Source organism: Myotis davidii, unplaced genomic scaffold (assembly GCF_000327345.1).
Source record: "Myotis davidii unplaced genomic scaffold, ASM32734v1 scaffold509, whole genome shotgun sequence".
Classification (NCBI taxonomy): domain Eukaryota; kingdom Metazoa; phylum Chordata; class Mammalia; order Chiroptera; family Vespertilionidae; genus Myotis; species Myotis davidii.
In genome coordinates this window covers 709,896-719,793 of record NW_006382996.1, presented here as the reverse complement: position 1 = coordinate 719,793, position 9,898 = coordinate 709,896, and the positions used below count along the sequence as shown (strand labels likewise).

Here is a 9,898-nt window from a genome sequence, read left to right as displayed (position 1 = left end):
GGTCCAGGCCAGGCTGCAGCCCCTCCAGCTCCCGGCCTCCCCGCCGCCCCGTCCCCACCTCCCCGCTAAAGCGTCCCTCCCACAGGTGCTAACGTCAACGCTAAGGACACACTGTGGCTGACCCCCCTCCATCGTGCTGCTGCCTCCCGAAATGAGGTACCGGCCTCCCTCCGGGCCCCTCTCCCAGGGCGATGCGTTGGTTAGAGGCGCAGGTTAAGGCTGGGAGGGCCTCGGTCCTCTGCCTGACAGGCGGGTCCACCCCGGGATGGGCGAAGACCGGACCTCGGCCCCTCCCTGCGCCCCGGGAACTGGCTGGTAAGGTGGGGCTGAGTGTTGCCAGCTGATGTGACGTCAGGGCAGAGCTTAGCGCGGGGCTGGCAGACTGCAGGGGGCCCTGCTGCCAGGCCGGAGTGACTCATCCCTCCCCGAGGGGCCACCTTGGAGTCCCTCCCCCTCTGGGCACTGAGATTACGTTTCTTGTGAGGAGGGCCGGGTGGCGATCTGCTGCATCCCTGCCTCAAGCGGTATGAAAGTTGAAAGCCCAGGGGTCCAAGGTGCCTCACCGGTTGAGTCCATCAACCCTGAAGAGTGTGCAAAGGAGACCTCCCTCTTATTTTAAGTCACTTCCCTGGAGCCACCAGGGAAGGGGGTAGGTGGTGATTAGGATGGGCCATGTTAGCCTGGGTTTTGGAGAGGCACCCAGGCCAGCCTGGGGGCAGGGAACCAGCTCGTGAGGTGGGTTTGCTTTCCTAGGTAATGAAAATGATTTTGGTGCCTCTGGCCGGGGTGTCGGAGGGCACCTGGGCATTGACGTCTCAGGAGGGAAGTAGTGGGGGGTGGGTCCTCTATGTGTGTGGATTTGCTTGGTAGTGACTCTGTGTGGGTGAAGATGTTCAGGGCCTGGTAGAGAGTAATACTGGCGGCTTGAGGAAGAGGAAGGGATCTCTGGTTTTATCAGCAAAGGTAGGGAAGATTTTAAGCTCTAAGGAGATCCAGAAGAAGGTGGGAAGTAGGCATTGAGAGGCTAGACATGCTGTGTAGGGGCAGGGCATGTGGGGGAATGGGGCCACCTGTGCCATGCTGACCTAGTCTTCCCTCCATTTCCTATTGTTTCACTTCCTAACCCCCCTGTCATCTCTGTTATCCCCCGAACAGAAGGTGCTGGGGCTGCTGCTGGCACATTCGGCAGATGTGAATGCCCGGGACAAGCTGTGGCAGACACCATTGCATGTGGCTGCCGCCAACCGGGCCACCAAGTGTGCTGAGGCGCTGGCACCCCTGTTGAGCAGCCTCAACGTGGCTGACAGGAGCGGGCGCAGTGCCCTGCACCATGCAGTGCATAGCGGGCATCTGGAGGTGAGGACCATGTCCAGTCCATGCCTAGCCTAGTCCTTCCCTCTCCTTCCTACCCATCAGCCCTGGGGAGGAGAAGCCCCAATGGCTATATGAGCTGAATGAATGGTCACATTAGATTGAAATCCTTCTTGGACTTCAAGAGGGTGATGAACTCTCTGGAGTTACATGGAAAATGTTTGTATACATGCCTTTTTCTGATGTGAGAGTCAGTGTCTTCCAACACGTTTTTAAAAACTTTTCAAGAGTTTAGGAACCACCAGATCACGGAGATGTAAAGTACACCACCGGGAACATAGTCAGTAATGTTGTAATAACTATGTATGGTGCCAAGTGGGCACTAGAAATATCAGGGGGTACACTTTATAAAGTATATGATTGTCTAACCACTGTGCTGTATACCTGAAACCAGTACAAAATAAAACTGAAAGTAAACTGTAATTGAAAAGCAAACGAACAAACAAACAAACAAAAAGAACCATCACCAGATCACCTGCGGAGACTTCCTCGAACTTCCGGTTTGTGTGGGAACTCCTTCGTAGTGCCTGCTTCCTCTGTTCCCTCTGGTTCTCCAGATCAGTGGTCGCCAACCGGTGGTCCGTGAGGTCTGAAAGGTTGGCGACCGCTGCTCCAGATTGTCCCGCTCAAGAACCAAGAGGGACTTGCAGGAGGCAGCCGATCAATGATCCTCTCTCATCATTGATGTTTCTCTCCCTCTCCCTTTTTGAAATCAATAAAAAAATATATATTTTAAAAAGAACCAAGACCATTAGGCTGCCTCAGCCTTTTCAGGAGCTGAGGTCCCTGTTCTTAGGCAGGTTGAGGGCATGAACCTGGCACTGAAGGTGTTTCATACCCTGATACAGACGGTGAACCTGCTCCTCAGTAAGGGAGCCAGCCTGAGTGTCTGTGACAAAAAGGACCGGCAGCCTCTGCACTGGGCGGCTTTTCTAGGTGAGAACAGATTCACAGGCGAGGAGGCATTCGATCATTAAGATTCCTGGGGCAGGGAGTGGGGGTTGCTGCTCAGCGAGAGGCACTCCACAAACCCTGCTTGAAAGCACCCTCTCTTCTCAGGGCATTTGGATGTCCTGAAACTGCTGGTGGCCCGGGGAGCGGACCTTGGCTGCAAGGACCGCAAGGGCTATGGGCTGCTCCATACAGCTGCTGCCAGTGGCCAGATTGAAGTGGTGAAGTACCTGCTGCGGACGGGGGCTGAGGTGAGGGTGCTGAGTACGCGGCTGGGGGCTGAGGGCAGGGAGTTGGAGGTCAGAGTGTGCTATGGAGATGGGAAGGTATGGTTTGGGAGCCAAGGAGGATGTGGTGGAAGGGCCTGCATAATGCTCACCTGAAGTGATAGTGCCCTCAGTCTTTAGGGTCGGGAATCTGAGGGAGCTGAGGCAGTTATTGGATTTCGGGGTTCTCTAGGCTGTTTGTGCCAGCTACTACTTTGTTTAAACTGATACTTCCCTTTCCCTCACCCCTGGAAATCCAGATCGACGAGCCCAACGCTTTTGGAAACACAGCTTTGCACATTGCCTGCTACCTGGGCCAGGATGCTGTGGCTATTGAGCTGGTGAACGCAGGAGCCAATGTCAACCAGCCGAATGACAAGGGCTTCACGCCACTGCACGTGGCTGCCGTCTCCACCAACGGCGCGCTCTGCTTGGAGCTTCTGGTCAATAATGGGGCTGATGTCAACTACCAGGTACCTGAAGGGATGAGGCTGAGCCCAGTGGGGAGAGGAGCCTGGCTCTGGGGTCCTGACCATATCTCCCTCTGGATAACTCTCTGGGAATTGTCCACTTGCTTCCTGGGCTGTTCAGAGCTTGCCAGGGACCTGTGAGAATGTGGGCCGAGAATGTGTCATAGGACTATACCGTCCTCAGGGATGTGTCCTTTGAAAGGGGGAACAGGGCGTTCTCTATGCTTTGCACTGAAAAAAGAAAAGGAAAAAAAAAACCACACCATGTTTCCACAGAGCAAAGAAGGCAAAAGTCCTCTGCACATGGCTGCCATCCACGGCCGTTTCACCCGCTCCCAGATCCTCATCCAGAATGGTATGGATTCGGGAGACTGCTCCCTTCGCCTCTTCCCCCAGAGAACTCATTTCTAGAAAGCCCTTTCCTTCCTTATTCTGCCTCCCACCACGTCTTCCAGTCAGGATGGCACCTGGAGTTCTGAGCTAGGCTCCAGTGGAAATGGCCCTGCTCTGCCTGCCCCCTCCCCTGAGGCTAACAGACAAGACGACACATGTGGAATGCTTAGCCTGGCACGGGCACGTCCCCAGCAGTCGGATGGGAGCTAGCTAGGAGAAGTGGCCTGAAGCCCAAGGCCGGCCTGAGTGTATGTGTATGCACCCCCTTCAGGCAGCGAGATTGACTGTGCTGACAAGTTTGGGAACACGCCACTGCACGTGGCCGCTCGCTACGGACACGAGCTGCTCATCAGCACCCTCATGACCAACGGAGCGGATACCGCCCGGTGAGTCAGGGCTCCTGGACCCCCTTCTAGGCTGCCCCCGCTGCACAGATGGCTCTCGTCAAACACGGAGGCACAGCGAAGCTTGCTAAAGGGAAGCTCGCCGTCTCCTAGGCTGGTGGTGGGTCGCAGGAAGAGGTCTAACTGGTCCCTCCTGGACCGAGGAGTGAGCCCCAACTTCTCCCTAGGCGCGGCATCCACGACATGTTCCCCCTGCACTTAGCTGTCCTTTTTGGATTCTCTGACTGTTGTCGTAAGCTTCTTTCCTCAGGTAAGTGCTGACCAGGTGGGAGCTGGGCAGGCACCTGGGGAGCAGAGGCCTGTCCCTCTGCTCAGTGCCCTTACCTGGGACCTGCGGCTGTTCTGGCCCTGCAGGTCAGCTGTACAGCATTGTGTCTTCACTCAGCAATGAGCACGTGCTTTCAGCTGGGTTTGACATCAATACGCCCGACAACCTTGGCCGCACCTGTCTTCATGCTGCTGCTTCTGGAGGGTGAGTTCTTCCCCCTCCCAGGCCTTGAGAAGAGAGCCGGGTAGGGGCCAGCGGCTCCCTTCCTGCCCACGTCTCTGCCCCTCACAGTGGGAGCAGTTCCATCCTTCCTCAGCCCCTCCCTGCGCCTGTGGCTTCTCCTTGAGGCTTTCACTCTCGTAACCCTCATCCTTCTTCCATTTAGGAATGTCGAATGTCTTAATTTGCTGTTGAGCAGTGGGGCTGACTTGAGGAGGAGAGACAAATTTGGAAGGTGTGTTCATGTGCACAGGTGTACCTAGGGGTTGTCTGATTAGAGAGACATGATAGAGCGAGGGTTGGGGAGCTGGAGACTAAGTAAGGAGAGTGTGACAGAGCAGCTCTTGGCTGCGCCTCTGAGCGCGTTTGGATCTGTCCCTGACCCTTCCACCCGCCTCTTCCACTTCTCCCCAGGACTCCACTGCACTACGCAGCCGCCAACGGCAGCTACCAGTGCGCGGTCACACTGGTGACTGCTGGGGCAGGCGTCAACGAGGCCGACTGCAAAGGCTGCTCCCCCCTCCACTACGCTGCCGCCTCCGACACCTACAGGAGGTGAGGCGCCCACCTGGGCCTGCTCAACCCCACGCACCTCCCTGAACTCCCCCTGACTCCTCACTCTCCCTCTCACAGAGCAGAGCCCCACTCACCTGCCAGCCACGACGCTGAAGAGGAGGAGCCACTGAAGGAGTCCCGCAGGAAGGAGGCCTTCTTGTGAGTAGTGAGAGGCGGGGTGCCTGCCCCGCGGAGCCAGCCCTGCCCGCCCCACAGGCGTTCGGCACAGTGTGTGTGGAGCCTCTGAGTTAGGCCTGGACGCAGCACGAGGTGAAGACAGGAGTGTGAGGCATAGTTTCTTCCCTCACGAGCAGGGTTCTTCTTGAGAGGGTCAGACAGCCAGCCCACAGAGTCATCTGTTTATTCCACAGGCATTAACTGAGTAATGACTGATTAGCTACCACGCACTGTGTTACGTACTAAGGATAAAGGGTAAATTACCCCACATTTCTGCTTTCTAAAAGCTAAAAATCTGTTGAAAAAGATAAACGAAAGGACACTTACACATTCTAATGTGAGATGTTAGTAATAGGGGGAGTTGGTACGGAGTATATGGGAACTCTGTACGATCTTCACAGTTTTTCTGTAAATCTAAAACTCTTCTAAAAGTATAAGTGTATTTTTTTAACAGATACTGACAAAGAGGCTCAGCTTTGTGATCTTTGGGAAGCAACTTAACCTCTTTGCCTCAATTTCCTCAACCATAGGAAGGATGAGACTAGTATCTACCTCATAGGGTCATTATGAGGATTAAACTATTTAATGCACAGGAAGTGCTTAGAGCAGTGTGACACCGCGTGAGTGCTAAGTATTATATTATCACTAGTACAACGACTACTAAGCAGTGCGAGGGCTGCCAAGGGAGTACAGAGGAGGCGGCACTAACTGGAAAGGTTGGGGACGGCCTCACAGAGGAGAGGGTGCTGGGGCCAGGACTGAGAGGAGCAGACCAGCTGGGCTGGGAGGAGAAGGCATTTAAAGTAGGGGTCAGCGTGCCTGGAGGTGGGAGAGCATCAGTCAGCAGAATGCTGATAACTGGTACTGTGTCTAGGTTCCCCAGGAGGGTGTTGAAGCCAAAGTGGTTTAGGGCAGACCTGAAGGAGGGGCAGGTCTGGAGCTGGAGTGGAATGGGCAGGAGACGGCACACCTGGGTGCTGGCCAGCTAGGCTGGGAGGGGCCCCCCATCCTACCTCTCCCAGAACTGTGCCCTCCTGGGCTGGGCCTGTCCCCACCTCACAATCTACTCCTGCCCCCAGCTGTCTGGAGTTCTTACTGGATAACGGTGCAGACCCCTCCCTGCGGGACAGGCAGGGCTACACAGCTGTGCACTATGCAGCCGCCTATGGCAACAGACAGAACCTCGAACTGGTACGTGTGGGATCCGGCCCTGGATAGGGCACCTTTGTGTTTGTGGGTTCTGAAACCAAGGGGTGACTGAATCAAATGTGGTCTCTAGGTCAGGGGCTCAGGGGATTACTGTTGGTGGGGACAGGGCTAATATCTTGGGATTTCCAAAACCTTAGCACCTGCTCTCCTGCCATTGCAGCTCTTAGAAATGTCTTTTAACTGCCTGGAGGATGTGGAGAGCACCATTCCAGTCAGCCCTTTGCACTTAGCTGTGAGTCCCAGCCTTTCCTTCCTGGCCTGCCTGTCCTCACCTGGCCCACGCGCAGGGCCACACGGTGAACTGCCCTTGCTCTGTCTTCTTGAGATGTGGCAAGCAGGCTGCGGCCTGGAGAGGGGAGAGCATCCTGAGGGGCTAGTGGGGGAACTGCTGGTTGGGGTCTCCCATGGGCCCCAAGAGCAGAATGAGGCAGTGTCCTGAGCTGTATCCATGGGTTGCCCACACCCCTCCAGGCCTACAATGGTCACTGTGAAGCCCTGAAGACACTGGCCGAGACGCTGGTGAATCTGGATGTAAGGGACCACAAGGGCAGGACCGCACTCTTTCTGGCCACTGAGCGAGGCTCTACTGAGTGTGTGGAGGTGCTTACAGCCCACGGCGCCTCTGCCCTCATCAAGGAGCGCAAGCGCAAGTGGACACCCCTGCATGCTGCTGGTTCGTGTGCCCCTTAGGTTGCTCCCTCCCCTTGGAGGCTGGCCCACCATCCCTCCTGAATGGGATTGGGGTTGGGAGTGGAGTCGGGTGAGGAGGATGGAAACGTCATATACTGAATTGTAGCTTCCTATCCCCCGACCCCTTGAGCCCTGCCCCGGCCTCCTTCCCCCGGACCATGCCCTGACACAGGCCCCCTTCCCTCCTAGCTGCCTCTGGTCACACTGACTCCCTGCACTTGCTGATCGACAGTGGGGAACGAGCTGACATCACAGATGTCATGGATGCCTATGGACAGTGAGTGTGGGCCGGGGGTGGTGTGCAGGTGTTCCCATCACTGCTGGGCCCTCACCCTTCTCCTGCCCCCTCTGTAGAACCCCACTGATGCTGGCCATCATGAATGGCCATGTGGACTGTGTACACCTGCTGCTAGAGAAAGGATCCACAGCTGATGCTGCTGACCTCCGGGGCTGCACCGCCCTCCACCGTGGGGTAAGTGAGACCCGGGGGGGCTGCTCATAGACGGGCCTGGGTGAGGAGCACAGGGCCTGCCGGCCGTCGGACATCAGGTCGTCCGGCAGGTGGGCCAGGACTTCCTGCCGAGTCTCACTGGGCTTCACTGTGTTCGCTCCGGGATGAGTACTTGCCATCCGCAGCCGGTCTCCTGGGTCACCTTGCTTTGTGATCACATACAGTCACCTGCTCACCAGCCAGGCTCTGCCCCAGGATACCCTGCTGGCCCTGTCCCATCGGATGAAGGTGCCATTACCCAGTCCTTCTCCACCATCACATGTCCTAAAGCTGCCTCCTCGTCCCCCAGGATTGTTTGATTCCCCTGGTCTCCGTACTCCGCATCTGTCTCCCATCCCAGAGTGCCAGAATTCACTCTTGCCATCCTGATTATATGTTGGCTTAGAGCAGTGGTTCCCAAACTGGGCTGCACCTTAGAATCACCTGGGAATCTTTTTAAAATCCTGATGTCTGGGCCTCATCCTCCGGAAATTCTGTTTCTTTGTTACTAATGTTGTGGCCCCACCCCATAACAAAGAAACAGAACTTCCGGAGGACGAGGCCCAGGAATCAGGATTTTAAAAAGATTCCCAGGTGATTCTAAGGTGCAGCCCAAGTTGAGAACCACTGGCTTAGAGAGTAAAGGAAGCAGCTGCTGGTCACTAACACTTGGAGTCACTGTTGTAAAGGCTCGGATTGGATGGGTGGTAACCACACAAGACATACAGATGGTGTGTTTGTAAAATTGTATACCTGAAACCTGTATTATTTTACTAACCAGTGTCACCCCAATTAAAAAAAAAAGACTGGGATGGGAGCTCTGGAGGTGGCTCTCACTCCTGGGCCAGCCCCAGTGACTGGTCATTAGAAAGGGAGTGGCTCCTCAACTGCACCCCCCCCGCCCCCCCGCCCCAGGCAGTGACTGGCTGTGAGGACTGCCTGGCTGCCCTGCTGGACCACGACGCGTTCGTGCTGTGCCGAGACTTCAAGGGCCGCACGCCCATCCACCTGGCCTCTGCCTGTGGCCACACTGCGGTCCTGCGGACCCTGCTGCAGGCTGCCCTTTCCACAGACCCCCTGGACGCTGGAGTGGATTACAGCGGATACTCGCCCATGCACTGGGCCTCCTACACTGGTATGGGCCCGGGGGCTTTGCAGGCTCAGGAGTGTGCACCGAGACGCAGGACAAGGGGTGGAGGGAGGGACCTGGGTTGGTCTGGTTTTGGAGGTAGAATGGAGTGTCAGGAAATGGGAGAGGACAGATGTGGGAACCCTGGTGTTCTCTCTGTCCATCACTCCTCTCCCTTCCTCATGCCTAGGACATGAAGATTGTCTGGAGTTGTTACTTGAACACAGCCCATTTCAATACCTGGAAGGAAATCCCTTCACTCCTTTGCACTGTGCAGTGTAAGTCCCTTCCTCTGCCTCAGCTCTTCTCAAGGGTCCCTGAGCTGGGCTTCGGACAGGAGTTTGCTTCTCCTGCCCCTCCTGCTGAGCCTTCCTCTTCCCCCAGAATTAATAACCAGGACAGCACCACAGAGATGCTGCTGGGAGCTCTGGGTGCCAAGATTGTGAACAGCCGAGATGCCAAAGGACGGTGAGTGAGTGGCGAAAGGCATGGGGAGAAGCCCCTCAGGTGGAGGAGCCTCTCCTGTCTCACTGTGCCCGGACCCCCACCCGCAGGACCCCTCTTCACGCCGCTGCCTTCGCGGACAACGTCTCTGGGCTCCGGATGCTGCTGCAGCATGAGGCTGAGGTGGATGCCACTGACCACACTGGCCGCACCGCGCTCATGACGGCGGCTGAGAACGGGCAGACTGCTGCTGTGGGTGTGTTTCCGGAAGGGAGGCGCTCCCCTGGGGTTTCTGCAAGATGGGTCAGCCCTGCCTGTGGGGTTCGGGAAGCCGGAGGCATGTTGTGGGTGTTTCACCCTCTGCAGATGTGAGGCACCATATATGCAGATAGGAGGGTGGGGAGCCGGGATGGCTGCTGCTCTGGGGAAGCGTCAGTCCCGCTCGGTCCCCTTTCTCTTGTAGAATTTCTGCTGTATCGAGGGAAGGCAGACCTGACTGTGCTGGATGAGAACAAGAACACTGCCCTCCACTTGGCTTGTAGCAAGGTACTGCGTGGAGGGTGGTGAGGCTGCAGAGGGCAGGGCATGTGAAGGGGCTGGGTGGCTTGATGGGGCAGAGGACTGGCGTGGAAGTCAGGATCAGCTAGCCTGTCAGACGGTGGGGTAGCTCTTTGTCCCACTGCCACACTCCCCTTCTCCCCCTCCGTGGCCTGTCATGCTTCCACTTCACAATCTGCACTCTGTTCCTCTCCCTCAGGGCCATGAGAAATGTGCCCTCATGATCCTGGCAGAAACCCAAGACCTTGGCCTTATCAATGCTACCAACAGTGCGCTGCAGATGTGAGTGCCGGGGAAGGGGCTC

At 56.5% G+C, this 9,898-nt stretch overlaps 1 protein-coding gene across 1 annotated transcript in view; it reads left to right on the top strand.

Moving 5' to 3' along the window:
* Window positions 1-9,898, top strand: part of ANKRD52 (ankyrin repeat domain 52) — a 17,872-nt gene that overhangs the window by 6,507 nt on the left and 1,467 nt on the right. The window contains exons 2-24 of the mRNA XM_015557412.1: window positions 72-156; window positions 1,156-1,356; window positions 2,220-2,307; window positions 2,431-2,573; window positions 2,849-3,061; window positions 3,335-3,413; window positions 3,723-3,837; window positions 4,023-4,105; window positions 4,210-4,327; window positions 4,509-4,577; window positions 4,757-4,897; window positions 4,976-5,056; window positions 6,154-6,265; window positions 6,444-6,515; window positions 6,755-6,956; window positions 7,163-7,250; window positions 7,328-7,445; window positions 8,379-8,598; window positions 8,783-8,870; window positions 8,977-9,060; window positions 9,147-9,292; window positions 9,500-9,582; window positions 9,794-9,876. Of these exons, the coding sequence (XP_015412898.1) occupies window positions 72-156; window positions 1,156-1,356; window positions 2,220-2,307; window positions 2,431-2,573; window positions 2,849-3,061; window positions 3,335-3,413; window positions 3,723-3,837; window positions 4,023-4,105; window positions 4,210-4,327; window positions 4,509-4,577; window positions 4,757-4,897; window positions 4,976-5,056; window positions 6,154-6,265; window positions 6,444-6,515; window positions 6,755-6,956; window positions 7,163-7,250; window positions 7,328-7,445; window positions 8,379-8,598; window positions 8,783-8,870; window positions 8,977-9,060; window positions 9,147-9,292; window positions 9,500-9,582; window positions 9,794-9,876 (2,712 nt within the window). The remainder of the gene's footprint in view (window positions 1-71; window positions 157-1,155; window positions 1,357-2,219; window positions 2,308-2,430; window positions 2,574-2,848; window positions 3,062-3,334; window positions 3,414-3,722; window positions 3,838-4,022; window positions 4,106-4,209; window positions 4,328-4,508; window positions 4,578-4,756; window positions 4,898-4,975; window positions 5,057-6,153; window positions 6,266-6,443; window positions 6,516-6,754; window positions 6,957-7,162; window positions 7,251-7,327; window positions 7,446-8,378; window positions 8,599-8,782; window positions 8,871-8,976; window positions 9,061-9,146; window positions 9,293-9,499; window positions 9,583-9,793; window positions 9,877-9,898) is intronic.